Below are 16,871 nucleotides of genomic sequence, written 5' to 3' on the forward strand. Positions count from 1 at the left end.
AGCTTCCTCTCATTGATAGCAGAATTCTTGAGTGCATCTGGGGTTTTCAATGCTTTTGCCCTGTCCTAGTAATGTACAACAGGGTTTGAGTGTTTTTTCTTAACTCATTGATTATTATAATATATGCTTCTGAACGGCGGAGGAGTTGCTTGCTGTCTCTCTGGAATCTCAAATGCTGCGTTTTGAAATGTGAAATACAGCACAAACTTTGTAGGAATATTTGAGCCGTTATTGCTGTAGATATAAATACACTATTGTGTCATTGTACTCTGCAAAACGTAACAGCACAGGCAACAAAAGCTGACCCGTAAAGTGCAACATGCCATTTTCCGGATGTTTTGGAGAGAGCTGAGACACTAGAAGCATGCAGACATGCAGAAGTTCAGGTGAAGCCCGGCTGTGGTGTCAAGGGCGGCGTTTTTTGTGTGAGGTGAAGCTGTTAAGCTGCTGTCGCTCTGCTGTTTGAGCCTTACTTTCACTGTGCGCTGTGTGGATTGTGCTTCTGTGCACTTATTGAAGGCAGTGTATTGCAGTGTATTGCCTGGAATTCTCCTTTGCCTTTTACGAACATAATAGCAGTTTTTTGGAGTTGCCTACACCTCTAAAGCATCCTTCGAGAGCGAAGCCACGCCCCTGGGAGCAACCAGGAAGTTAAATTCATTACATCCAGCACTCGCGGCTGTGCTGTCAAGGGCGGCATTTTTTTGTGAGGTGAAGCTGTTAAGCTGCTGTTTGGCTCTGGAGGTGCAGGATGCGATACTAGTGTGGACTGTGTGGCGTGCTCCTCGGGTGTCCTAGAAGGTTGTATCAGCCTCCCCGTTATTTAATGTGATGTGCAAAGCCGTAGAAGTTCTCTTTCAGTGACTCTACCCGCGTGTTCTGAGGACAGTGCACGCGAGCTTGTTATCAACCGCATTAAGAGAAAAGGTGAGCGAGTTCCACATGCAAAATCTTTGATGCTCACATACTACTGACAGTGCACCACCTAATCAACATCATACGAATTACTGTGGCGCACCATCGATGGTTTACCAATTCAAATAGCTAGTGGATTCTGTGCTGGCATCTGTGAGGCATGGCCTTCTGAGCAGGCAAGCTCAGTTTCCTATCCACGCATTGCCTAAACGCCATTGAACACACACAAGAGAGACTGTCGATTTCTGCTTAACCTATTTTGCTTGACTGTGACTGCTGGGTTAGTCCCTTTGAACAGTCAAGCGCAGCTTCTTATTCACGCATTGCCTCCATTGAACACACGCAAGAGTGGCTAACTGTTGACTTCTGCTTAACCTATTTTGCTTGACTGTGACTGCGGGGCTAGTCCCTTTGAACAGTCAAGCGCAGCTTCTTATTTACGCATTGCCTCCATTGAACACACGCAAGAGTGGCTAACTGTTGATTTCTGCTTAACCTATTTTGCTTGACTGTGACTGCGTGGCTAGTCCATTTGAACAGTCCAGCTCAGCTTCTCATCCACGCATTGCCTAAACATCATTGAATGCATACAAGAGAGACTAACTGGTGATTTATGTTTAAACTATTTTGCTTGACTGTGACTGTGGGGATAGACCATTTGAGCAGTCGAGTCTACCCACGTATTATAGCAATTTAATTGATGCATTGGTAAGATCCACGGAAAAATTTCCGCCTAGACACGAGATGTTATAGGAGTTGGCGTCTGTCCTTCGGCCGCCTGCTCCTTATTGTTTGCTCCTAGGAGTAGGTTTTGTAGAAGTCTATTGAAGGTGCATAAGGTCCACAGGGTATTTGTGGGTTGGTTTTGGAGCTTGTACCAATCTTGCATCAGTCAAGGAATTCATAATGGCATATACATGAACAACTTGTATGCCGCCGTATATTCCTCCTTAGCATCAGTAAGGAAATCCTCTCCTCACGGTGACCCAGAACCTCTTCAGCCAAAATTCTATTCTGCTACTTCAATTACACCAATGAGAGGGTCCTCTCTGAAACCAACATTCACTTTTGATAACCACACGAATGACTCCATTGTGTCTATTTCATCTATGTCCACATCCCACCTGGTTGATCATAACAAATCTGGTGGGGCACATGTGAATAGTTTGCCATTATCTGCGAATACTCCTGGTATCACAGCTAATCCACAACCCTTATCTGATTATACGATGTTAGCCTCGACCAAACACATTCCAAAGCTTTCGTCCTCCCGTATTGTTACCTCACCCATAAAGTCTCCTCCTTTGTGTATTGATCAAACGTGCTTGTCTATCCATGCAAGCCAATGTAAATCACCAATATTATGGAGAGATATTAACTGTCCTGTGCCGATTTCCATGTTGGGGAGGAGGACTCAATTCAAACACACTCGAGCAGACTTTCGTAACTCCCTCTTTCAGTCCTTTGCTCTAACCACGCCTAGAGCAATTAAATCATTTCCTGCTGATGTTTTTCTGCAGCACTCAACAATGATCCAACCACCTCTGCCATAACAAGTCAGTGCGCTACCCTGAATAATGAGGTACAGAGTGCCTCTATGGCACATCTCTCTCACGAAAGCGTGTCTGGAGTAAAACAGGTGAATGTGGGGCTGGTACCTGAACGCCAGTAGGCCAAGGTCTAAGCCATCTAGAGGCCCTTAAAGTCAGGAATCCTAAAATGGCTCAAAAGAAACCTCTTGCTCTGTTAAAAAAAAAAAAATAAAAAAAAAAAAAATATATATATATATATATATATATATATATATATATATATATATATATATATATATATATATATATATGATAAACATTAAACACACTAAAAAAACACTTAATTATTTTTTCAAAGCCTTGAGTAAAACAACCACTTCTCAAAATAATGTGCCTGGAACAGCTGGAACAGCACCCATTCCAACACCAGTTTTAATAGCACCGGCAATTCCGCCCTTGGCGCTTCCACTCAGTAGCGGACTAAGCAATAAAGATTGCTCGGGTGGTTCTTTGTCTCCTCTTTCACAGTTAGTATTTGCGCGAAATACAGAGGCTGACAACAAACTCTCAGCGTTAAAGCAACAAAATGCTGTTTTGTTTGGTTCAGTTCATGTCAAACCTAACAAAGTGCTATCAGTTCCCTCCGCATTTACTGCAATGCCTAATATAACACATCTTGGTGTCTCTGTGCCAAAAGTGTCTGTATCTATACTAGATGCTTTACTGACACAACATGTGTTTGAGAATTTCAAACAGAAAGTAGACGAATATTTGGCCACCAATATGGCTAAGATGCAAAATGTAGTGCCACCAGGGGTAGCCTCTAAGAGTGGCCAAAAACCGCAAAACTCCTTATATGAAGAACAGCATTCACAGGAAGAAGCAGGTGATGTTCATTGTAACAAAAGCACCGACATTTCAAAATTAAAATGGATGCCACAGAAACCTAATTTACACTCAGTTTCACGTCATTTGCATCCATACAGAGCTCAGTTTTATACCTTCATTTTAAAATGTCGAGATGGAAATTTTCCATCCTACGATTTGAATCGCCAGAGTGTTCTGAATATATTTGGAGATGTGCCTGAGCTATGCAATGTATCAACACGGGACATTGACCAAGTAGAATTCATCTCGGACCTAACATGCACAATTGTGAGAATATGGCACCCATCGGGATTAGTGCGGGATTCCATTTGGAGATGTAGGATGCAATTGTTTGATATGGGATTCCTTTTAGCATAGGACTCAGCAGGTGTCCATCCTAAAAATCAAAACACTCAGGTAAGACCAAATATCTATCAAGGAGTGAAACGGGACAATGTTGGTGCTCAAAGTGTTTCCACTCAACAATATTAACCACCAACTTGCCTTACCTCGGCCACTTTTGAAATAGCAAGTTGGAAGACGAGGGGAAATTCTCATTTATAATCCTCCATTGCCAAATTGTCTAACTTTTGCCAAGTCATAGCATTGCAGGAAACCTGGCTGACTTCCTGCCCACTATGGGATGGCTATGAGATCACTTTGCTTCCTGTGCTTCCTAGTGGAAGCAGACCATCTTCAGGGCTCCTGGTGGCAGTCCAAAACTCTTGCGGTCTGCGTCTCAAGCCTAGGTCCTCCGTGGGGGCTCAGATTCAACTAGTCCAGGTGGTTAGTCACACACAGGCATTAATCAATATCTATAGGAATACTGCAGTCATGTCGGATGACATATTTTATGATGGTCTAATTGAGATCTTAGATATGATTCAGATGAACAACACAATCTCAGGTACTATCATTGCGGAAGATCTCAACATGGATTGTTGGAGGCCCTCTGGCTGCACGCAGGACACTTGGAGATGGGACAACCTTATGCAGGACCGCAATATCTATATGCTCAATGGTTCCATCGAAGGAGATATACCTCCCCAACACACTTGGCAGCGTGGGTCTAGCTCTAGTATAATTGATTACATCTATATGAGTGCTGGATTGTTTAAAAGTGTAAATAAATTGCACATTATTGATCAATCTCATAGTGATCATAGATTGTTACTTGTACAATCCCCTTGGAATTTTGCGACAACGAAAACCAAACAAAATTTTCATACAAAGGCGATAGTCAATTCCTCATAAATTGTCTCTGGTGGTTAATTAATTTGCAAAATAGTGTGGATTATAATATAATGCAACAGCACACTAGACAATACTTGGATCTTTTACAACCATTCAGGAAGACGATTACTGTTTTACGACATAATCAAATAAGACATCCACACATTTTTAATGCGGAAATTCCCGTATCAAAGCAGAATATACAATCTTAAGGAAAAAATTAGGAGCTTCGGAAGATCCAACTCGTTGGAAACATCTAAAAACAGCCAAATGTCGATATAAATATTGGCTAAAGAGTATTAAGGTGGCTCAATTCCAATGGGATAGTGAACCAATGCAACATGCCATGGTCAACAAAAACTCTGCCACTATGTGGCTGTTACTGAATGATTGTAGAGGTCAACTCCAGTAAGACGCACAAATCAATGGCATCCAAGAATCCACCTGGACTTCCCACTTTTCCTTATATGCTGACCCAGTTTTTTCAAAAATGACATGGACACCTACATATGTCTTCTTGTGGCAATTACAATTCTCGATAGAGAGCATTTGCACTATCATCATGCAGGCTAGCTCCTCTAGGGCGATGGGTCCAGATGGACTTTCGAACTTTATGTTCAAAACCCACCCAGATGAATGGGCTGGCATCTTCAATTCCATCTTTAAGGCAATATTAACCTCCCCACCATCCCCCTATCCTTGAAAACCTATACAATCGTCCCCGTTTTCAAGAAGGGGATCGTAGTGTGCCAGCCAATTATAGCCCTATCGCTTTACTGGATGCGCCAGGAAATGTTTTTGCCAGATTAATCCTCTGCAAATTTAATACTTGGACCCTACAAGCCCAGCTCTGTGATCCTAATCAAACAGGATTCGTAGCTGGTATGGGCACCAATATTAATCTATTTGCACTAAATGCAGTCAAACTAAAATGTCACATGTCCAAACAACAGGTTTTTTTTTGCCTTTGTTGACCTTAATGCTGCTTTTGATTCGGTGAGTCGAGTACTTCTGCTTTCCAAACTCCGCAAAGATAACTGCCCGGCCACACTGTATGATGTTATTCATTCACTGCATTCTCAAACTTCTATCAGAGTTAGGCTAACCTTAGACAGATTATTATCCGGCCAGATTAATACATTCCGGGGTTTTAAGCAAGGTTGTCTCTTAGCCTCATCAATTTTTAACTATTTCATTCATGATGTTAGATTGGCTATGACAGATATAATATCGGACTCTCCAAAATGTAATGATCAACCTATCCAAACCCTCATGTATGCAGATGATATAGTTCTTATTTCAAAAACACAGCTAGGTCTGCAGCGCTTGCTTAATGCGTTCTATATCTATACTCAAAGAAACGAGTTGAAAATAAATGTAAGTAAAACACAAATTGTTGCTTACTCGCCCAAGCGCCAAGGCCCTTTATCATTTGTCTGGACCTTTGATCAATCAACCATACAAATGGTTCCGCAGTGTACCTATCTTGGTATATGGTTTGAGGGCCAGTATCACACAAAAGGCCATATAGCACAATTAGAGGCAAAACTTAAAACATCTATCTCACAAGCCAGAATAATAATGTTCAAATATGGGACATTTTCCATCAAGCCTGCGCTATTCTTTTGGAACATGAAAACGATCCCAGCACTTTTACATGGCCTGGAAACACTAAACACTAATTCACCTTTTCTGTTCGCCAAATGGGAAGCAAAATATTGGCGGCGTATCTTACATCTTCCGAATTGTATACCTGCCGCCTGGATAAGGTATGAATTGGGTTTGGTTTCAATACAAGCCATATACCAGTGGCGTTTGTGTGCGTGCGCTTTTTAGGAAATGCTTAATTTCGACTCCCTTAAATGTCTTGTTGAAAACCTTGACAAACTATATATTTGCCACTAATTATGCATTCATTAGACAATGGCTCACAAAGGTCTATCTCATACTAAATTCGGCAGATGTTGTCTTTAGATCTATTGATACAGAACCCTGACAAAGCAAAATTAAAACTGTTTGAGCTTGACTGGATAACAACCAGAACCCTTTGTCTTTCGTAACACAATATGGAAGAGGCCCGGTTTCCACATAAAAAACTGCAAACCTTACCCCCTTATTTGGTCCGATGCCCCTCACTTAAACTGCGTAATGGCATACTAAGACTACGCTTTAATTTGTGGAACACCAGGGATTTGCAAGCCAAGCGGAAACAAATAGCTATAAATGACAATTTCTGCCGTTTTTGTTTGTTGAAGGCCACTCGTGAGACACTGGCACATATTATCACAGAATGCTGTGCTTTACGGCCATTGTGTGAAATACATTATACAAGGCATTGCAAATACCTATGCCTAACTAATCAGAGTTTATGTTGGTCTTTAATTTTGGGTGCCTGTTACTTACCTTTACAAATTGCAACTGTTATTTTTTTAATATCGTTGGAACAGGAGACTACTGAGAGCGGAACTCATCGATGTTAGCCAAATAGGTGTGATCAATTTTCTTTCAAAAGACATAAATGACGTTTTAGCAAAACAAAATTCCTCATTAATGAAGATGTACATACATTTCATGTTGATTCTATCATACATTGATCAAATGAGAACATACCAAGTTTATTGTAAAATTCTTTTGTGCTTTCATGGAATGAAATATTATTTTATGTAAATGTAAATAATATGTATAATCGTTTGTATTGTAATGTATATATTGTTGTTTTGTTTATATTTGAAAGGTTGATTCAATTCAACTAATACAAATGAAAAAAAATAAAAAAAATAATAATATATACTATGTGCAGGTGCAAAGTGCTTATCCCGTCACTAGGAAATGCAGATGGGGTTCTCAGTGATTTGTCTTTCTCATCCGCCTACAAAATGCATGTCTTCTCAGTGCTTGGGCCTTCCCCTACACCAATAGGTGCAGTTGGACTATCAGGGAGATAGTTCATCACCATGTGAGTTGGGGAACCATGCAAAGGAAAGAGGGGTCTTTGGCCTCTGGCTGCAGGTACTTTGTTAACAGATGTTTATGTTTTGTCACAGAGCAACCTATGTTGGGTATAGAGCATATTATATGTATGTTAAGCTAATATCTCATACCTTTCATAATTCAATATTGCAGCCCCAAATCTCAAAAATATTTTTATCACATGTCGGCCTACAATCTCATGAACTCAGGGACTATTATCTGAGCGACCCAGAAGCTTACAGTTTGAGAGAATCACTAGTGAAGGTCTGAGGCATAACAGGCAGACACTAGGCCCCAGCCCGGATCACCTGGCACATACCTGAAAAACAGAGTTCTCATACACTGCAGTGTAACCAACTAGTATACCCCTCTCCCAAACACCAGCGCACCAATCTGAAATCTACACATCTCCCACGAGGTTGTCACACGCATCCCTCCCTCATTCCTCAACACACCCTTGCTTGCTGGGCAGACTGTGTTATTGGCAATTAAAGAAGTACACCTATTCCTGAGGCTCCCTTCTGGATACACATACACCAAGTGTTCTACCAGCACAAAAAGCATGGTGCACACATCTACATCCCAGCAACGCAATCCTGCACTTCTTCTCTGCTCCTACTAATCGGTCATAGCTTTATTTTTTGTTGCTGGTCCCAAAGGGCGCAAGAGACCATGAACGTGCTATATAAAGCACGTTCACCATGAGAGCAGTGTGCTATATGAAACACAATAACATAACATCAAAAAACATTCTCTCTGTGGCCATTGCTGAAGCTCTGTTAGTGCCGAGAGATCAGACCTTCCTGACAGGCAGAGATCTGAGAGACCCTTGGGGGATATTTGGCTGTTAAGATGGGTACCTTTAGTAGGTGACAAGGCTTTTTACTGCTTCTGTGTCTGGGACTTTTCTCTGTGGCAATCCCTGGGTCTGGTGCTGATGTGTTGGAGCTTGTTCTGATCCTAAGGATGTGTTCTCATGTTGGTGTGAGCCCTGTCTATAACAAGTAACAAAGCCTGGAATTTCACTGTTTTCTGCTAAGTTTGCTTAATTAAAATATACTGAGACTAAGTGACTTTTGCCAATGCTGTTATGGCCTGCCTTGATCTAGGGGTTCTGTTCCCATGTTGCAGGGCCTCTCTGGGTTTTTGCAATTCTTCCTTTGGTTTGAACGGTTTTCATCTGTATATGTTGCATACAAACATAACTGTGATGTGGTTGGTGCTGTGGTTTGTTTCAGCCTCCAAATTCATAAGAGGTATCACATGGTATCATTGTTACTATAATTTTAGAAGCAGTCATTATATATAACAAAAAGTCAGGGTAGTTCTCCCAGGCTTCGGTGACGAAGGTGAAAAATGGTGCACAGTTCTGTGCATTGATAGTCACAGGGCATAGGATGAGTACAACCGTTATCCCATTATGTACTGGAGCAGATGCCCAGAAATCTGCAGATATTGTAGGCAATGAGTTTAGGGAGTACCTTAGGGCCTTAACCAAACCTATTAGAATTATATCTTCACAGGTTGAGTTTGTACATCAACAGTTGACTGCAACGGAAGATAGCGCCAACAGATTTGAAGAGTTGAAACATCAGCCGTTGCTTCCCCGTGGAACGTATATTAATTTTAACTTTTTATGCAACCGTGGAGTGAGAGGAGATTTCAAGGGGCAAGGTATAGGAATCCCTCCACCAACACAGGAGGAGGATAAAAATGTAAGTATGGCCTAGGAGGTTTCCTTTAACTCCCGTCGACCAGTACAAGATGGATGAAAATGTCAAGGATATTAGAGAAAAATGTGAAGAAAAATAAATACTAGAATGTTTTGTTTTGTAGGTTTTCTTTTTCCTTTAGTTTTCTGTTCTAATGGATCAGGAAGAACAAATGTAAATATTGAGTTGTCTAGGGGTATATAGTTTAATCAAGTATTGTTACGGTCGCCAAGAGACCTGGAATGATGAACCAAATTTTGATATTATAAACATGCATGGTTTTGACGTTTGGTATGTACATATGAAGGAGATGGGTAGAGAGAAATCGGCAGGATCATTGTATATCTGCTCACTCATTCCCCACACTCCTGGCATACCTAGGTTATTTATTCCAGATAAAAGGTTATCCAGAGTTGCACTGTATTTGGTGCAAGTAGCCTTGTGTCGGTTTAGAGGTTAGTTTCAAGGGCAGTCTGTTACAGCTTCAGTAATTCCTACTGATGAAGAACAATCTATCAAAAAAGATATTAAGGAACAGAAAAATAATGCACATTGTACCAAAAAAGTACAACTGAATCTCAAAGGCTCTATTCTCATAGGTAACCGATGGGAACAATGGGTGAAGAGTGGTAAAGCCTGTGGAATGAGGGCCTATCCCGATGAAATGGTAGCACAAATGAATGAAGATTGTGGAAATATCTGGAACCTTCATTTAAGATGTCTGACATGGCTCAAGGACGAGAGAAGCCTTTTTAGAATCGCTACTTATACATTTTTCTCTGAGATTAAAGGGCAATAGCACAGTGCCTGTGAGCACTAATAGAAACAGCAGTAGCATAATACGCCTTGCTGACCTCGATTGGGGGAACATCTACATTAAACGCGGGGTAGACTTGTGTAACAAACCCCAATTGACAATTGCCTCCAGCCTGGTGGGGTGTGTGTAGTTTGACTACACTGCATGTGCCCATTTATGTGGTTACAGCTAAACATGTGACATTTGAAGAACGGTATACAAAATGTTATCTATGCCATCCTTGCCCCCTGTGCCCCTTGCATCCTTTCAGTTTACAGATGAGGACAGTGCCTTAAACCTTTCTAAACCTATAAAGATAGAACTTCCTAGTAGGGACAAATGCTCAAATTATGTTTCAGTGGCATCGTCAGAAGCATTTAACAGGATTCCTGAGTAGTACAGAGCACATTGCATAAATTGAAACAGACCATGGAAAGTGAGGCTGTCATTAAATCAGATTCATTGATTTTCTCTTGGTTCACGTGGATTCCTTCATGTATGAGCCTCGCAATGACGATTCTGATGTCAATCCTTGTTCTTGTATTGTGTATTTTTGTCTTTGGCAACTTTTCTTTTTAAATGCTGTTCCTTTAACATGCCAAGAACTGCTCGAATAATGTCTGCCAAATCGTCCATGGCTAGGGCCACTGGCATTTCATGCCATATGGGTAGTCAAACTGAAAATCGGAATTTATTCGGAGTTAAGGTTTGGGTCTAGAAACTGTATACGTTAATGAATTAACTAAATGGGGGAATGTTGCTGTAGATCGGTTTTATTCAAATAGAAAAGAGAAATTCATGTTTTGTGCACAATATTAATGTTAAACATGAATGTGCTATTGTTACAATATTGCAGTTTTGTACATATTTAGGATAAGTTAATTGGGGTTATTTAAGATTAATATTAGTGTTATTTTTTGTCTAATGAGATACATTTTAGATTTGCACACAAGTAGCAACATAAATTGTGTAAATAGAATATGGGAGCACATTCTGCAACGTAGCACAATGAGATTTAAGAGTACAGAAGCTTCATATAAAGTAGGAAAAGGCTCTTGAATGAAACATTTATTTTGAGGAGATGCAGTAGCTTTGACCCATGTACATAAAAATAAATATGCACATATACTTGTTTGGGAAAACCTGCTGGCCATGGAGAATATGTGTAGAGAGACAGCTGAAACCACATGTGAATGGCTATATGGAACTGAAAATAAATGGCCCAAGGTTTTCATCTTAGAAATTGTTAAGTGAGTGGCCGGAGATGCATCTGGCACCTGGCACTGTCAATCTAGAGTAAGTGGCTAAAAGTGTAACAGGGTGATTGAGAGCGGAGATGACCCTAGACCTATGAGAAGGTTAAAGGAAAAACACATGCAAGTGTCCTTGCCAATAACCACATAGCCTCATACTGACACTCAGGACTGAGGTATATTCAACCTACATGAATCAACATTTCAGGATTCACACCTGCCTTGCACTCGCACTAACAACCAGTCAACACACCCATCTTTTATTGCAGGGCCAAATGCATTGAGGCTGGATGCTGAAATAGTACAAGTGTGTAAACAGAGCACTTCAAATAAAAAAACTTTTTGTTTAAAATTGTAAACATTCAAGTATTTTATTTTAAGAAATTTGAAATCTCAGGATTTGAACCTACTGGCCAATAACATATTTTAGTGGGTATTATTTAATGATATTGAAAATGTTATAATTACTTTATGGAAAACTAATAAAGATAGAATATGTTTTATCATTGTAGAATTAACATTTTGCATAAATTCATCATTAGACCACATTTAGTTTTTGTTACTGTTTTTTTTAATTTTTGAATTTAATATAATAAATGTACTATAACAACATGTTACGATTATTATGATGGCCACCCTATAGTTAAGGTGAGTCGGAGACACAAAATTCTATTGTTAATAACTTTGATTCGAGTAATGGATTTGGCCGAAATTGCGAAAGTGATTAAAAGTCTGTGCCCAAACCCCCAACTACAAAGTTACATAACTACTCATTACAAAAAGTTATTAAGCATCAAAAAACATCTTTTTTCCAAAAGTGTGGCATACTTCCCATTCATTTTCCCATAGAAAAAAGGAACATTTTTGCCAAAGTGAACAGACCAAACCGCTGGACGGATTTGGACCAGGTCCAAAACTACTTGGCCACAAGGCGTTGGCTCACACGCCATGCCTGGTTTGGGGCGGGGGGGGGCTATAGCCGTGCTGTGGTTATTTAAAAATTTCACAGAGAAGGGGGTGCCCCTTTCCCCAAAAAGTATAGTTATATATCCCATGTTGCATTGCATGATCATGTTTTTCAGAAACAAAATTACTGCTATCTTATTTGTCTCTCGATGCGAGTGATATTTGAGGCTATAGGCGAGGTAATGGGGAAAATGAAACACAAAAAGCTATTTGCAGGTCAAAAACATACAAATTCTATAAGTGTAGAGGTAGTAGGATGGCTAGAAAGCAATGAGTGAAATTTGGGAGTTGGAGGTGGTCCAGGGACCGAGTTTGCAGCGCAATGCTTTCTGTAGTCCCGGCTAAAGCCACGAAAAGCCGAAATCTCAAAGCAAACTGCCAAACTGCATCATAGAAGCAGCGTGTGTTCTGGGGGTGAAAGGGAGAGGGCAGCGGAGGTGAGGACCCCATCTGGGGAGTGGGGAGAGCTGACAGAGATGAGGGGGCACTTGGTGATGGCCTGGGGGGGAAGGGAAGCATTTTTTTCTGCTGTTTTGATGGACTACAGATAACTGCGGGTATGTGGAGTTTGGTACCCATGGTTAAATACGTAAACATTTTTTTGGGGGGGAACAATATTTTTATAACTAAAGTTGGGGGTGAAAAATAACTGCCCATGGTCACAGGCCATGGCCAGGGACTCAATTGCCATTCAGGTCTCCCATTCATGCACTAATCAAGACAGAATCTGCTTAGCTTCCTGTTGCCTGATAAACATGCCAATTATACAAGACCACTTAGAGGAATTGGCTGGGCCTTTTCTTGCTATGAAGCTAAGCAGGGTCAGTCTCGGTTACTGCATGGATGGGTGACCAAAAGTGCCTCTGAATTATTTTCTTTTTTTAAACCATGCTACTGTCAGTCCTCGAAGGTTTTGTACTCAGAGACATTTTTTTCTCCCATGTGCTGAATTGCATTCTAGTATTTGTAGTCTCCCAGTCAATAATAAAAAATAAAAAAATAAGTATTTTTACAGCAAGAGTGGGTTTCCCATCCCTGCAGTAATTGCTCAGCTTCAAAGTGAGGAAGGAGTCAGTCTAACTAAGGCCATGTTTCCTAATATATGGTGCCCCCCTTAGAAGAACACTTAGAGAAACATGACCTAAGGGGGCTGTCTCCTTCCTCGCTTTGAAACTAAGCAGGGTTGTTCCCGGTTATTGCACGGATGGCAGAACGTTGACGGTCATGAAACCATGTGTTTTCTTTGTTTTAAATATCTCCTAACACAGGACATCTGCATTTTTATAAAACAGAAAAAATGAAACACATTATGCTGAACACTGCCATCAGACAACCGCGGCCTTAAGGAGTTTGAGAGGCAGCACTTAACCATTATGCTACATTGATGTTATTGGTTGGATTTTCACAAGTTTCCTACCTAGCCTTTTATCATTGAACATTTAAATTATAGGCTAAGTATGAAATGTATGCCATAGGACGCACCAAGCCATTGCAGCCTCGTGGTTAAATGCTGCGCCTTGACCTCTGGCAGACCAGGTTTCAAGGCTGTATGTTTTTTTTTTTTAATTTAACTAATTTAATTGTATTATAAGAAAAGCAAGGCAAGTGGGAGATGGTGAGGTTTGTTGCAATGCAGTCCTGTGATCTTATTTAGCATGAGTGCATTTAGACATGGTTGCACTGTTGAAGGATGTGGACGTTCTATGGCTCATTTGGCACACGTGGGTTAACACCGCCCCCAGTCATTGCTGTGCATAGCTGCGCATGTATACTTAGTAGACGCGGCTATAAACATTTGTTTAAATATATAAATATATCTACATATATATGGACAGTAGTCTTGTAAATATTTATTTTAAAATATATTGCCAGTTACTGTAAGATTTTAATAACTATTCATGAACAGTACATATACATGTAAATACTTTAAGACGTTAAGTACATATACAATCTCATTGTTTGTAACAACAGGTTTATTTGGGGGGGTGTGGTTGTCCAGTTGCTTTTTATTTTACTTTCTAGACATAATACAGTGTTTGTTTTCATTAGCTGGATTGTCTGTATTATTAATGTGAATTATGTATGCAATAACAAAAGCCTTGAAAGTCAAGGAAAACAAACTTTAGTTGCAGGGATGTTAAGGTGAGAACTTAATGCAGCAAAATCCCTGAAATTCAGCCACAGCCAGCTTAACTTTGCGCCCACTGTTGTACAGCCTATGGCCACAATGATGACATTACACATCACATCACTGATGCCATCACTGGTGACAACAGTAGTTACATTAGTAACTGGCCTTAAGCATGGACTTCATTCATGGTCAGTGTGCATGACAAATATATTTTAACACATGAATGGGTACTAGTCATGATCTTCAGTTATGGACAGTGGTGACAACCTTCCCCCATGTGCACTGAATATTTTAAAACACTAACAGTCTACCAACCATAGATGTTGCCATTTACCAGTGGATACAGCTTTCAACCGTGTCCAGTGTATATTATATTCACCGGTCAGGAATTAGCCATGGGCATTAACACAATACAGGCCAGTAGCCACTATCTTTGGTTGTGCCCAGTATATATTCTAACATATAAATGGGACACTATCCATGGCCTTTGACCTCTAGCAGTTTGTACATCTTTTGGCCATGTCCGCTGTATATTTTACAATAGTAAAATGTAATAAGCATTGGCCTTCTGCCGTGCCCACTGTGTATTATACAACAGTAACTAGCCACTAGATATGGCCTTCAGCCATGTCCACTGTATATTACATACACTAACCAGACACTAGCCAGGGTCTTCAAAACAATACTAGCCGGTGGCTATGGTTCTGAGCTTTGTGGAAAGGTATATTCTGACATATTAATGTGCATTAGCTATGGCCTTTAGCCATGCCCACTGACTACAGCTTTCAATGTTGCCCACTGTATATTTGAAAACAGTGATGGGCTACTAGGCATGGCTTTTAACCATGCACTTTAGTATTTTTGAACAGTAACCACCACTAGCAATGGCCTTTGGTACTGGCCAGTGACCCCAGCCTTTGTCATGACCAAGTCCACGGCCTAAATTGTTATTAAGGTAATCAACCTTTCATGAGCTAACTTATAAATGATGTTATGTCTAATTCCATTTTTGATGTAATCAGTTATATTCAATGTAATTAGTGTTCAGGGGTATTGTTGTAAGCTCTCACCTTAACATACCTCCTGCAACAAAAGTTTTTTCCTTGAAAAGAAAAATATATATCTATATTCAATTTCTTTCTTTTTTAAAATTTAATATCTGCTATTTGGTTAACGAATAACCTACAGCAATCTTAAAAAATAGCCCTAATATAGAAACACATGTACAATTTCTACAATACAAACATATGAACAGTAGTACATCCCTAAGAACACATAACATTAAAACATGTTTCAGCATTTTTGAGTATCATTTATGACCACGAAAACTACAAAACATAAAGGGACATTAAAACAAATCTGTCCCAAACAAAATTAAACAGTGATACATTTTTGAGATTATTCAACATGTTGCAAAATAATTACTAGAAGTTAGGAGTCGTTGATCTTCATACATGAGCCTAGAGGGCAATTTGTTGTGAATAAACAGAGCTTGCATCACTATGCCGGAAGCCGCTGTACCTACTGACATATAGTTAACACCATTCCGCTTACCTCTGCAGTACCTGTGACAGTGTAGGCATGGGACAGTATCAAGCCGTTTTGCAGCTCTGTGTTGGTTCGTTCTTGCTAAAAATCAAAAGGAAAACAACAAGAAAACTATGAATCACTTCACCATGATGTCACAAAAGAGACCCTCTTTGTGTCTATTGGACATAATACACACTGTGGCGTCTCAGTGCTATATCAACGTGTGCACTTATGTCCACTGCAGTCTGTCCCATGCAATTGTTGTTCCAATTGCGAGGTGTACAAAATGCATGAAAATCCAGGTAAACATTAATGTTGTAGTGCAAACAAGTGTAAATGCCTCCTGCCATGTACGCACAGTTGGAGGTATTTGAAAATAATTCAGGTGTTATCTGCCTTAGCAGCGGATTCCTAAACAGCTTCAAAAAGCAAAATCAGATACTGATGTAAATGTCATTTTTATTGACAGCGAGTTGGGTGAGTCAGGTGGAAATGTATCTTTTATTCCATACCGCAAACTCACATACCAAAAGGCATCCAGAGCCATAAAGAATGTGTAAAACATAAATACATCTTTAACATATGATTTTAACACATGTTTTACCACTTTGGGGTATTTGTGGGATTAGCGAAAGACCACTTTTGAATGCCTATTTTATTAAATGTTTAAAGCGCTCACGCTAAATCGCTGGCCAAACAATACAAGCGGTACAGATTGAAGAGATACAAACATTAGAATTCATCGATACATGGTAGAGAGCTAAAATAGAAAGAGTTTGAGGTGGGAAATGGAAGAGATGTAATGATGGGGAAGACCTAACATCAAGAGGAAAAACATTCCAAAGCTTAGGCGCCACCAGGGAGGAAGACTAGGGGCCAGATTACAGACATTTTGCACCGGTGCAAGTGCAAAGTTTGCACAGTATTAGCACTAGGGCAAAGCTTGCCCTATTTTTTAAAACAATG

General features: G+C 40.1%; 1 protein-coding gene across 2 annotated transcripts in view; it reads right to left on the minus strand.

Moving 5' to 3' along the window:
• Positions 1-16,871, minus strand: part of LOC138468205 (calpain-13-like) — a 606,636-nt gene that overhangs the window by 378,915 nt on the left and 210,850 nt on the right. For both annotated transcript variants that reach the window (XM_069608666.1, XM_069608665.1), the window contains exon 9: positions 15,930-16,004. In XM_069608666.1, the coding sequence (XP_069464767.1) occupies positions 15,930-16,004 (75 nt within the window). The remainder of the gene's footprint in view (positions 1-15,929; positions 16,005-16,871) is intronic.

Source organism: Ambystoma mexicanum, chromosome 4q, assembly GCF_040938575.1.
Source record: "Ambystoma mexicanum isolate Mex_15411 chromosome 4q, UKY_AmexF1_1, whole genome shotgun sequence".
Classification (NCBI taxonomy): domain Eukaryota; kingdom Metazoa; phylum Chordata; class Amphibia; order Caudata; family Ambystomatidae; genus Ambystoma; species Ambystoma mexicanum.